Below are 14,415 nucleotides of genomic sequence, written 5' to 3'. Positions count from 1 at the left end.
ATACTACTCAACAAGAAAAATATTTAGGACTACAAAATTCCCACCATCATCTATTCTATTGTGCAATTGCAAAGGCGATAGATATTGTTGTTATTCTCAAGAATTTATCTAAATCTACCAGGGTTTTGCTAGTAAATTAAAAATTACATCTCTGCTCATTAGTGATCAAATAGTTCTGAATGCATGACTGGAGCCTGTGCATTTTAAGAACACAATGAGATGGTAGTTGATTTCGGTCACAATGACCCAAAGTAAATGCAGTCAGGGTTTTGCTATTTGGGTAAAGCTTTCATATTCCCTTGCAGATATGAGATGTTTGAGATGACTGCTAACAACAAAGGAAACTAGGATTACATAAACCATACAAAATATTCAGCAATGCTACCTTTTTATATCTGTAAAAACTCATTAAAATTCTAAATAACCAAGCTGATTTCTTGAAAACATTTAATCTGAAGCAAAAGTCTATTTTAATTGTTAAACTCCATTTTATCTTTCAAATGCTGCTAAGAAATCCTTTCCCTTTTTGTTACATCTTCTAATTACAGCGGACAATTTGCACCAATTAATCTGACAGAGCAAGTGATGAATTTAGATTTCAAAGTGCAAATTCACTTCTAAGAGTGTTGCAGGAAGCATCCATACAAGCGTACTATTTTATTGCCCTCATAATTTCTCAGTTCACATAAGTAAACCGCTGCAACCAACTCCTTGAACAGTAATTTATGAGAAAGATTTATGATGAGAAGGGTTTATGAAACACAAGATTTGTTGCCTGGGGAATTGAAATTCAATAATGTGATGATCTGCATTTATTACTAGCTGTCCAAGTAAACGCTCAATTATAATTTGTACTTTTGTGCAATTTCTACTTTAATCCTGTTTGTTTTGGTGTGGCATTTGTAGATTTGAAGCTTTCACCCAATTTAGATTTCCGATTACTTCTGGTTAAAGTATAATTTTGTGTAACATTTCCATATCGAAGTAATTTTAATTTGATGCTTACCTTTCATTCACTTCAATGGATTTTTCTGCACCATTTGGTAAGACAACCAATAGGTCCACTGTCCCAGGCAAAACATTTTCTTTCATGTCTCTGGGATTCTGCTCACTTTGTAAAACTTTACAATTTTGAGTAGTAGTGAGGATCCTTCGAGGAGCTGGCTGTGGTGGTGGTTGTGGAGCTCGACCCTTCATTCTACTGCAAAAGAATTAATAGATTTATAGAGAAAGTAATGCAAGCAATTGAATTGCAAATGCACAATTTCAATGTGTACTTTTGTTTGGCAAGAATACCCTACAAAACAAACCGACTCATTGCAGACTACTTGTCACATAATTGAGCAGAGTTTTGCCCACTTTCTCCCACCATCCAAACTATTCTTCCATTATGGAACATGCATTCTATCAATGAGGGGAAGTAAAGGGTGCAATAATTTAATCCAGCTATTCGGAATACATAAATCTTTGTCTAGTTAGATGTATAAATGTTAGAGCTGGAAGATGTTTACCGTCATAAGCATCAGCTTCAACCATATCATATTTTGTGATAAATAATATAGACTGTAATAATTAACATGCATAAAAGTTACATAAAAAGATGGTCCAAACTCAAATTTAAAATGTCACTGTTCCAGCCAAAATTGTTACTTGTGTTATAAGTTATTGAAGCACGGAGATTATTCTGGCTCAATGTTTTAATATTATTACAATTGTATAAAGAGAACAATCAACAGATCAATAAATAGGTACTGCATCACAGTCTAGTCTTAAAAACTAGCACAGAAAGGTTAGGTTTGCCACATGTATTCAATCTGAATCAGCAATTCCTGCATATCAGTTAGGTTAGGAGTTCTGGTGGCATCTTCTGTGCCCATCTGAAAATAGTTTGAGACTCAAAGCCCATGTAAAGACATGTGTCAACATTTTGGGACCCTTTGCAAAACTAGAATGTGACTGACAGAAAGCATCATGCAAGTGTGCTCAGATCCAAAGCAGCCACACCAGCAGTCCCTAAAAAGGGGAAAACTAGACACTACCACCAGAAAGAACATTTAAGTTAGTTCCCCTCTTTATACTGGCCACACTGCATTAGCCTGACTGCAGGCTGATTCTGGTGTCTAAGAACCACATGGAACTTCACTACCAACAACCTACACACCAACTGCATTCAGATGACTCACAAATGGACCAGGAATAAAGTGAAGGGAGAAGATAAGAGATCAATGTTTGCCTCAACAACTTTGATGTTGAGTATCACTTGGCTTTAGGTTGAGAAATAAGAGGTACAGAACAACTCAATCTGGGACACTCAGGACTTTGATGGTGTCAGATTAGCAGATTTTTCCAGACAATTGGATATTATTCCTACTAATAATAGACCTTTCAATTTACTTCTCTTTCAGACGTTACACAGAGTAATAAATATTCCAGTCAACTGTTAAGTTTAAAGCAGGTACAAGAACAGGTGAATTGGAAGGAAGCGCAGGAAACATCACTGGTGAGCCAATGCTGAATCGTCGGGATTTCCAAATAGTTGGATAGTGGATTATTGGAGTTTCACTATAATATGATTTGCATACTAACTGTAGAGTGATGTCAAAGGTGTTCTTCATTGCTTATCTATGTTGGTGGGTTAATTATTTTTGCATCTTCTGCCCAGCACAACATTTTTCCATTTAAATTACCTTAACAGTCCCACAGCCACTACAATATCTTTGAATGTTGTGATCACAGACTATTTTCCTATATTATGCAAAGCGTCTATTTTTATCTTTAGTTATAGTCTGACAACATTTAAGATGCCTGCCATCTGTGGAGTATGGGCCATGCACCACAGAGAATGGAGGCAATAACAAAAGGGCATACTAACATTTAAATGTATTTTTGTTGGGAGAAATCAAACACTCTCACAGCATACTATCCTAACCTCAGAACATCAAGTTGCAGATTGAGAGATACAGGCACTGTCAGCAGGATATGTTATCTTTCACTCATCTCTCTTGCTGTGCCATTTCCGAGGCCAATTAAATCTGGAGTTACACACAAACCTGAAAAGTACAGCAGATCTTTTAAAGTGATTGAAATAATAGGAACCAGAAGGTTTGTAACAATAATCCAGTTGTTTCATGATCATTGCTACTGATACCAGGGTTATTTCATTACACAAGTTTAAATTCCACAGCTGCAAGGTGTCTTTGTATTCATGTCCTCAGATCATCGTTCTCTGGATTAGTATTCTACTACCATAGCTGATGGATCTTACTACGGAAGTTGAGTTAATCACTAACTTGTAACCACATCCATCATTTATCTGAAGTTTATCATGACAACAAATTACCAATGTTACGCAATAACAAGCTGCTGAAGGAACTGCCTCCACAGGTGCTGCATAACCAAAGAGATGGTCAATATTTCATGTCAAGCCCCTGCATCAGGACAGAGGATAAAGGGGAGATAGCCAGTGTAAAGAGGTGAGGGGGAGAGTTGAGGCAGGAGCTGGCAAATGAAAGGTGGACCCATCAAGGAGAGGTTGATAGGCAAATGGAGCCAGGTGGGGGAGGGAAGAGTGGAGATAGTGAGAGGCGATAAGTGGAGACAAAGGGCCGCAGATTATGGATCATGATAAGAAAAGGCGGCAATGAGCGGAACCAGATCAGAGACTGATGATAGATAAATGGGAGGGGATAGGGGACTCAGTGGGTTGTGTGTGTGGGTGATAGGCAGATTGTAGGGGAGGGGATGGAAACTGGGTAACATGGAGTGGGGAGGGGTGGAAAGAAGGGTGTGTATGAAAACACCTGGTTGCAGGTTATCTGAAACTGGAGAATTCAAATGTTCATGCCATTCAAATGTCTTGTTAATGTAGAGGAGGCCACATCAAGAGCACTGAATGCAATAGGCATACAAGAGGTGCAACACCGGACCTTACACTCCTCCCTCACCACCATCCAGGGACCCAAACAGCCCTTCCAGGTGAGGCAGAGATTCATATGCATCTCCTCCAACCTGGTCTATTCAGTGCTCTCCTAAATTACCAGTGCTCACGTGGGTACTTATCCAAAAGGTTAATTAAATTAATACCATTTTAAAAAGAATCTGACTTCAAAAAGCATGATCTTTGCAGCTTCATACACTTAGCAGTGCTATCAGGCCTCAAACCCATATCTCACAACTTGCATATGCTGCCAGCTTTTCAACCACAACAGCTATATAATCTAAGCAAATTGCACAACACTCAAATGAGAGAAGTTTTTTGTACTTCCACAATGTTATTCAGCAAGGCTTTTCCCAAGATTTGGACCCAGCAATGTTGAAGGACCTGCGATATACATTTTCAAGCCAAGATTTTATGTGCGACAGAGGGGAACCTGTAGGTGGTGAAGATTCCTACAAGCCTGCTGCCCTTGTCCTTCTTATTGGTAGGTTTGGGTGGTGCTGGAGTAGGCTGGGTGAGGATCTGCAGTGCATTCTGCAGAAGGTACATACTGTGTTTACTATATACATGTGGAGGAGGGAATCAATGTTCAGCGAGTTTGATGGGTGCCAATCAAGCAGATGGGGTTGAGCTTCTAGAGTTATTGGCACTGCACTTATCCAGGCAAGTGAAGACTACTCCATCACACTCCCAACTTGTACATGGTGGAAAGCCTTGGGATGTCATTCAATGCAGGATACCTGCTCATGGCATTTATGTGGCTTGTCCAGTTTAGTTTCTGGTCAGTGATGACCCCTGGGATATTAAGTGGTGGGAGAACTCAGCAAATGCCATTGAATGTCAAGGTAGGTGGTTAGATTCTGTCTTGTCGCAGATGATCATTGCATGACACTTTTGTGACATAAATGCAAGTTGCCACTCATCAGCCCATGCCTGAATATTGTCCAAGTCTTGCTGCATGCAGCTATGGACTGCTTCATTCGCTGAAAGTTGAAAATGGAATTGAACACACTGCAATCAGAGAACATCTTCAGATCTGATCTTATGATGGAAAGGAGGTCACTGATGAAGCAGTTGAAGCTAGTTAGGCCTACAATACTGCTCTGAGAACCTCTTGCAATGATGTCCTGGAGCTGGGATGATTGACCTCTGATAACTGCAAACATCCTCCTTTGTGTGAGTTATGACTCAAACCACTGGAAGAATGTTTTCCCCTTGATGCCCATTGATTTCCATTTTATCAGAGTACCTTCATGCTACACCTGAGTCAAATGATACTTTGACGTCAAGGGATTTCCTCTCACCTCAACTCTAATCTTTGGTCCATATTTGAACCAAGGCAGTGTTGAGGCCTGGAGTGGAGTGATGTGGTTCTGGTAAAACCCAAACTTAACATATGTGAGGGGGTTATTGGTGAATAAGTGCCACTTGATAGCACTGTTGACAACAGCTTCCATCACTTTGCTGATGATTGAGTGCATATTGATTGGGCAATAAGTGAATTTGTCCTGCCTTTTATGAACAGGAAACAGCAGGGCAATTTTCTGCACGGTCAGGTAGATGCCAATGTTGTAACTGTACTGGAATAGTGTGGATCAAGGCACAGCTAGTCCTGGATTACAGGTCATCTGTTCTATAGGCAAGATGTTTTCTGGTCCTGTAGACTTTGCTGTATGCAGTCATCTCAGCCTTCTCTTGATATCGTGTGGAGTGAATGGAATTGCCTGGCTTCTGTGATGGAGGAGATCTCAGGAGGAAGCCAAGGTGAATCATCTAATCAGCACTTCTGTCTGAACATAGTTTTGAAAGCTTGCCATTCTTCAGCTGAGGCTTGAGATTTGGTTCAAAAACAATTCTTCCACCTGTCACTAGATGGCATACAAGAATACCTAAGATCTGGATGGAAATTTTCAACACATTCCCCAAGGAGCGCACCACAAATAGGTTTTATTTGTATACAAAATTGAGTAATGCTAGAGGAATAGCAATCAGCACTTTTTGAATGAGCTAATAAGCTTCACTAAATACACTCACAAGGATAGGTTTTGTTATTTCCAATTCCAATAATGGCTTACAACAAATACCAGATTTGTTTTCATTTACACAGGGGAGATCTCAAATTGTCTGTCACCCAAATCACCAATGTTGGACAATTCCATTGCCTTTGGCTGATAAGTGGATTGCAATATAGTAAATTAGGAACAAAGAAACATTGATTTTGCAAAGCTGCCCTTCCTAGACTCATGTTTCCTGCCAGATAATGGCAGTCAGAGAAGCCTGCCAAGTCCACCCCCTTACTAGAGAAGCTTAAATGATATTGACAAACTTGAAATGTTGAAGGTAGGACAATTAACATCTTTACCATATCTCAAATGCAATTTTCAAATAAGATAATGTTTCTCTAAAAATTTGCAGGAAATGTGGGAATTTGGAAGTTGCCTATTGCTTGTGCCTAGAAGGACCCAATTAGACCAATATGTGATAACACAGGACTCCTGTTGGTTACAGTTCTATCGATTACAAGATTCTGTTTTTCTCTGCTACAAATTAGTTTTCTATTTTACAGTTTTCTATTTTCTTTTTTTAAAAAATGTAATTATACGAATAGCATGTCACATTAAAAAATTAAATCTTTGTCAATGTCTTGAAAAATGCTGTTCCACTTGAGTATGACTGATTGTTAAATGTTGAATTTTTACTTTTTAGATTAATGGAAGAGATATAGTGTGGTTTCAGCAATTTCCTTAAATCCCAGTTTTTAAAAAGATAATATATGCCTGTGAAATGAAATCAGCAGAATATACATATTTTCAGATGTAATATGACAACAGAAGTGACTTCGGCCCATGTGTTCAAACCACTCATCCACTGAATACTCAAGAATGATTGTGCAAGATCCTGTCCCACTGCAGTGAACAGTTTCTTCTCGTCTCTACTCATTTATTGCAAACAATTCCTGGGAAAAGTTTTTGTGACTCATTTCTTAGAACCAAAAGAATCAGTCAGTAAGTAGTACTGAGGTTTAGAGAATCATCATTCTTCAGACTTTCATCCAAACAAGCTACAAATAACCTGGAAATTAAATACTTCTAAAGTAACTCCAGACGAAAATTCAAAAACCCATTTTCACAAAGAATTCAAGATCCCATGTCACGTAATGGCAGGCGGGAGCCCTTTAGACTGAATTGCTGACTACAATAGTTATTCATTACTTTTACAAGATTGATCTTTTATAACTGACCTGTATCTGGTTCAACTTTATTCTGTTGCACTTCCATGGTATAAACAGTGATGGCATCATGGTTACTAAACAACAGATTCCCTCTCTATCATAAGTATAGTCTATGTCAAGTACTACTGTACCATTATATCACAAAATTAGAAGTTAGAGATAAAAATAAATCTTTAAATTCATTTGAGAGAATTTCCAAACTAGATGTCTGGCAGTGAATACCTCATACCCATTTAAAAAAAGCTGATATTCAATCATGCACCCATTTTAGACTCAGTCATGCAGCACAGAAACAAACCTTTGGCCTACCCTGTAGTACCCATCTATTTTAGTCCCATTTACCAGCACTTCATCCATAGTTTTCTATGCCATGATGATTCAAGTGCTTGTCTAAATATGTATATGTTTGGAGAGTATCTGCTCCCACTACCCATTCGGGCAGTGCATTCCAGATTACAACTACCTGGAAGACCTTCTTCCTCAGATCCCCTGCAAACCACTTACTCCTCCCCTTAAATCTATGCCATGGGGGAAAGGTTTTTAACCACCTACCCCATCTATGCCCCTCAGTCAGCACCTTCACCCCCTCCTCAGCCTTTTCCACTCCAAGGAAAACAAGCCCAGTCTGTCCAGTCTCCCCTCATAACAAAAACACTTCATTCCAGATAACATCCTGGTCAACAACAGAAAATGCTGGAATTACTTAGCGGGTCAGGAGCATCTGCAGGAAGAGAAACAAAGTTAACATTTCAGCTCTGAGTTCTAACAAAAGGGTCTCCTACCTGAAACATTGACTGTTTCTCTTCCCACAGTTGCAACCTGACCTGCTGAATATTTTCAGCATTTTCTGTTTTATTTTAAAGAAAAGATTTACAGCACCTGTTGTTTTCTTTGATTTTCAACATCCTGGTCAACCTCCTCTGCATTCCTTCCATTTCAATCATGTCCTTCCTACAGTAAGCCAACCAGAATTGTACACAGTACTCCAGCTGTGATCTAACCAAAGTTATACCATACTTCCTTGTTCTTATGTTCCTTGCTTGGCTAATAAAGTGCATCATCTTCACCATCTTAACTACCTCTGCTGCCACTTTCAGTGTTCCTTATATGCCAAGGTCTCCCTGTTTCTCAATACTCCTTGGGCCATACCATCCTTCTTATGTCTACCAATGTGCATCATTTTGCACTTATCAGGATTAAGTTCCATCTGCCATTGTTATGCCCATTTTACCAATGGATTAATCCTGTAGCCCAAGATGATCCTCAACGCCATCAATTTTCACGTCATCTGCAAAATTACTATTCAGACTTCCTACATTCACATTCAAATTGTTAATGACAAACAGCAAGGTTCCCAGCAACAATCCCTGTGGTACATCAATGGTCACAGGTTTCCAAATCACAAAAGCAACCTTCCACCTTCACCCTTCATCTACTATCAACAAGTCAATTTTGGATCCAATTTGCCAACTTGGCCTGGATCCCATGGCCTCTAACTTTTCAGACCAGCCTTCATGTGGAACCTTGTCAAAAAGGTCCTACTGTAGTTCAGGTAGACCTCCTCAACCACAATGTCCATACAAATACATTCTGATACCTCTGTCGGGAAATGCTGTCTAACCAATTTGATTGCATTTAATCTCTGCCTTTCCAAGTGTAGGTTAATTCTATCCATCAGGTTTTTTTTTTCCTAAATAAATTCCCTACCAGTGATGTTAGAAACACAGGACTATAACTACCTGGGTTACACCTGCTGCCACAGAGTCATAATTTGTCCATTCCAATACCTGTCAAATTGCCCCTTAAATGTTGCTACCGTCTTGCCTCCACCACTTTCTCTAGCAGCTCATTCCAGATGCCAACTATTTTGTCTGAAAAATCTACCCCTTAGATCCCATTAATCCTCCTCCCTCTCACAAATTTATGCCCTCTAGTTTTAGATACCCATACCATGGGAAACAGACTCTGGTTATCTACCCTATCTATGCCTCTTACAGTTATATACACCTCTACCATGACACCTCTCAGCCTCCCTTGCTCCAAGGAAAATAGATCTGGCCTACCAAATCTCTTCTGACAACTCAAGCCCTCCAATCCAGTTAACATCCTTGTGAATCTTTTCTGCACCTTATCTAGCTTAATCATGGTCTTCCTATTGTGTGGTGACCAGAACGGCACACAATACTCCATGCGGCCTAACCCATGCTTTGTACAAGTGTAATATGATGTCCCAACTTCGTATCCAGTGCCTCAGCTGATGAAGGCAAGCAGGCCATGTGCCTTCTTCACCACTCTGTTTACCTGTGTTCCTATTTTCAGGCAACTATGCATATGTACCCCAAGATGTCCATGTTCAACAACCATCCCCAGGGCCCTGCCATTCACTGTGCATGTCCTGCCTTGGTTTAACTTCCCAAAATGCTTCACCGCACTTGTCCACGTTAAATTCCATCTGTCACTCCCTTGCCCACTTTCCCAGTTAACCTGTTGTAACCTTAGACAACATTCTTCACAGTCCACTATACCACCAATTTTTGTATCATCTGCAATCTTACTAACAATGCCACCTACATTCTCATACATAGAACAGTACAGCACAAGTACGGGCCCTTCAGCCCACGATGCTGTCTGACCTATATAAACATCTACTCCATCATCAATCTAACTCTTCCCTCCGACACAGCCCATAACCTTCCATTTTTCTTACATCTATGTGCCTATCTAACAGCCTTATAAATTTCCTTATTGTATCAGCATCTACCACCATCCCTGGTAGTGCATTCCAGGCACCCACCTACAACCATACAAATCAATAAGATATACAACAAACAACAGAGGACCTGGCACCAATTCCTGTGATACGCCACTTGTCACAGGCCCTTTTTTAAAAAAAATCTTGTTTATACTTGCCCTTGTCTATAATACCTTGAATTATAGTCACTATCTCTGAAATGCTCTCCCACTAACACTTCTACTGCTTGTCTGGCTACATTCCATAAGATTAGGTCCAGTACTGCCTCTTCTCTAACAGTATCAAGTACCCTCTTAAAAAAGCTCTCTGGATTTTCTACTTTCCTTTTGTGGCACTGACTATACAGTACTCACACTGTAAGAAAGCAACACAGTCTTTACAACCACGCAAACAGGAAAAAAGAATTGCTTCCTTTTAAAATATGCATTTTGTGTTTCTGGAGAAAGAAAAATTGGAGTTTTTTCTTTAATTTTTGTGGTTCTGCTTTAAACTATTAGAATGATATGTTTGTCCAAGTAAGTTTCCTCTTTCAGAAGCCAATTATGTTTCAAAGCTACTCAAACAACCTTAAATCTTCAACTGATAAACAATTTTACATATATAAAAACACACATTTTTGTGCAAACACTATTTTGTTTGTCGTTTTCTATTCCACATTGTCTTGGACCTTACCTTCAATACCACTTGAAACACTCAATTTCTTTCACAGGTTCATTTACTACCTTACCTTGCTGCTTGACTATTTCCACCGTACATATTGTAATGGAGAGCAACAGATTAAAGAAGTTCTAATAAATATTTTTATAGTTATGCACACTAAATAGTAACACCTCGTAAAAGGTCTTCCTCAGAGTTTCAGACATTGCATGTGGCAAGAGATCATATTGTAGCATTTTATCATTAGGCCAAGGAACAAAAACGTGACTATACAATGTAACTACACCCTTCTACTTATAAAATTAATCAAATCATTCATCATCATACTATATATTAGCCCTAGCTTTCAGGCAAGATGTTAAACTCCATCTTTCTCCCTTGTAATTTTAAAAGATTCCATGTGTCCATTTAAAGAACAAGTTATTGTTTACCATCAACACCAAGAAAAAGATTGGTCATTACCTAATTTTTTTTGCTGACTGCAATTCAAATGTGAATTTAATTGCTTACACAGCACTTCCTAATATACACAGGTTCTAAAACTTATTACATAAATGCAAATTCTTTGTTCATGACCATATTTCACAACTATTCACTCATTGAACTGTTGTGTATCATTGAATTTTTCAAAATCCAGGAAGACATTAATAATTTGCAGGCTTGGCTTAAATCCAAATAATGAACATCACTAATACTTGATGACGGCTATTCCCTGACCATGAAGTAAAAAAGGGATCAAGCTCCATAGTGAGCAATACGATGTTGAGAAATATGCTGGGAGAGTTGGTTCGCCTTACAACAATGTTGGCCTTTCAATAGGTAATTGTAGCATGTATCCTTGAAACTGTTCCATCACTGCTATTAGCAAACACTGGAAACGGCACTTAAAACAAATCAGCATTATACTTTAAAAGCTAGTGTATAAGAACAGATTTACACATTTTCTACTCTGAACCTAATCCATTTTAACTGAATTGTTGGAAGTAGTCTCCTGCCTGAGCAAAGCAATTCACATTGCCCTGTGAGAAATCTTCCCAAAACAAGTTAGTGAAATGCATACCATGGGAATGGTCTCAAATCTGTAGAGAGCATTAAATAACCTCCATGTGCAGATATACAATCTAGATGTCGTAAAAAAGCAAAAAAAAATCATACAACTACTTCACAAAAACAGTCCAAGATTACAATTGAATTTACCAAATAAAAACTGCAAATATCTGGAGTTCATACCATAGAATCATACAGCACAGAAACAGACTCTTTGGCCCACTGAGTAGGTGCTGACACCCATTACACTAACCTACATTAATCCCATGTTTTCTTTTAAAATACACCCCACATTTTCATGAACTCTGCAGATTTTACCCACTCACCAACATACTAGGGGCAATTAACAGAACATTCCACTAGTCTTTGGGATGTGGGAAGAAACCAGAGCACTCAGAGGAAGCCCACAAGGTAACTAAAAGAACGTGTAAACTCCATGCAGACAGCACCCACAGTCAGAATTGAACGCAGGTCTCTGGTGCTACAGACGTAGAAAACAAAGGCATCACGTTTGCAACAAGCTTTGAAGTGACAAACCTGGTAATCCTGAAATATACTGTGGCACACATTATGTACCACGCATGTATCAAATCTCTTGAATATCTTACAAGGTGAAGCACCTTTGCTAAAGTGATTTAACATCTCCATTAAAGGAGGAAGGAAAATTAACATTCATGCAACCGATACTATGTGCTCACCCATGAATATGCCAGTTAAATATCTGAGATCAGATTTAAGGGTTAAGACCAGATTGACCAAATCCTGCAAAATAAATGCAGTCTATCCCAGATCGACAAAAACACCATGTCGAAAGCAAGGAAACAAAGGATAGCGGCAGGTAGACCAGACAGCAATTGCCACTACCTGAAGGTAACAGGTAAGTGGGCAAAGCATTTGAGAATTAATTGGTACATCTTGAAATTAGAACACTTGCAGAACAATTGTATTACAATGTTACAAATTACCACTTATGTAATTGTTGGTTGTTACGTAATCATAGAATGCACGTCAGAACAAGATTTCCTAGATCAGAATTCTACATCTGTCGGTGATTATGTAACTGACCCACAATCTGATATGCAGCCCCATTGAGAAGCAGTGAAGTGTTGATTTAGGTCCTAGTTTATTTAGCAAATATTATGTACTGCCAAAACTTCTTACATTTTAATAACACATATTGTTCTTGCTTCTTTACCCATGTAGAATTCAGTAACTGATGGCGAAATAACCAAAGAACTTAACTGAACCACAGGTGAAGTGAACAGTTCAGAGGACACTTCAGTGTTCCATTGTTTGAGATGATGTTTTGTAGAGGCATTAAACAGAGACATCTACCCATAGGAATAAAAAATCTCATGGCACAATGTTACTAAAGAGATTCTGAATAGAGGCCACAGTACCACCTCAAGCTCCTGATCGAACCACTTTCCTTCCAAGTGAAATCTTCACAATACTATCTAGAACACAAACAGCACCTCACTAAAAAGGTCCTACAGATGTCCTTCCCAGACTCTCAAATGATTCCTATCCAAAACAGTCAACATCAGTAAAGCTGAAGCCAGCATTTAACCGAATCTCATTACCTTTATGACGTTGTCTATGATCCCACTTCCTCATTTCAAAATTTCTATTGATGGGCTTGCAGAATCATTATGCCACAAACATAAATCAAGCAGTGACTGCAATCATCCCAACTTATCCTTCACAAATCTTAAATACCAAACCCAAGCAAAAAAAAAACAACCATTTCAAATCAGGTCTATTTTTAACAAGTCAAAAAAATCCTTCATTTCTACAACCCACAAACAAGGTACTACACTTTTCAAATTCTCACAAATAATCTTTCCTGTATAAATTTAATTCCAATAATATCCAAGTTCACTCCTCAAATTTTTATCAATTCATCCTAGGCAAATTACTAGCCCTCATCATTAATTTTCTTAATCACCTCAATGTACAATGGGATCCACCTTCTCAATTATTCACTAACACTTCATTTTCTGCCTTTAACTTCAAATAGTTTTCTTCCACAAAATTTCCATTATTTTTCCCCTGAAGACATACTTTTTCCTGTTACTATTAATTTGTTTCCCTCCCTCTCTGCACAGCAATCTAATCCTAACATTGTCATTAAACCAGGTAACAAAGGGTGATGCAGTTGTTACCCGAGCAGAGGCTGAACACTGATATTTCCTGTAGCTCCACCTAGAAATCAGACAATTATTTCCAGATGATCAATGGCACCATAACCTCAAAGCATCTTGCTGAGGGAATCAACAATCAAATTTGATAAAAACCACAATAGTTGCATAGCTGCCTAGCAATTCTCTGAAACTTTTCTTAATGAAGATGTGTTGCCTGCTGGACTTGGTGGACACACTCTGCCTGTGACTCTAAGTGATTACAATGCTCAACTTGTAATTCAGGATCATTTCTGGTTTCTCAATCAGCAGCACATAAATGTATCACACAAGTTAAAGCTGCCTTGTTTGCAAGAACTAGCACACAAATTATCCACATGGTAGTTGATGCTAGACAGAATGAGAGGACATTTGGATTTGTGGCTATGGCTACATTCTTACATGTGCAACAGATTATTAGTTCTACTCAATATGCAATTAAGGAATCCCCACAGAAGCCTGGTGTATTCATCAGAAAGAATTCTATTATGCACTAATGTGTAACTGGTTGCTGGTATGCAACCACAGGAAGGCATTTCTCTGTGTGCAAGATATCTTCACCCTGCCCTGATTTCTTCATTCAGCAGTGGTCTATCCTCAAACACTGTTG

At 38.7% G+C, this 14,415-nt stretch overlaps 1 protein-coding gene across 3 annotated transcripts in view; it reads right to left on the bottom strand.

The window, feature by feature from the left end:
• Positions 1-14,415, bottom strand: part of cobl (cordon-bleu WH2 repeat protein) — a 223,868-nt gene that overhangs the window by 158,039 nt on the left and 51,414 nt on the right. For all 3 annotated transcript variants that reach the window (XM_052016260.1, XM_052016262.1, XM_052016261.1), the window contains one exon: positions 1,007-1,201. In XM_052016260.1, the coding sequence (XP_051872220.1) occupies positions 1,007-1,201 (195 nt within the window). The remainder of the gene's footprint in view (positions 1-1,006; positions 1,202-14,415) is intronic.

This window comes from Pristis pectinata, chromosome 5 (assembly GCF_009764475.1).
Source record: "Pristis pectinata isolate sPriPec2 chromosome 5, sPriPec2.1.pri, whole genome shotgun sequence".
Classification (NCBI taxonomy): domain Eukaryota; kingdom Metazoa; phylum Chordata; class Chondrichthyes; order Rhinopristiformes; family Pristidae; genus Pristis; species Pristis pectinata.
Note: the sequence above shows the minus strand (reverse complement) of the source record. Positions and strands in the feature narration are given on the sequence as shown.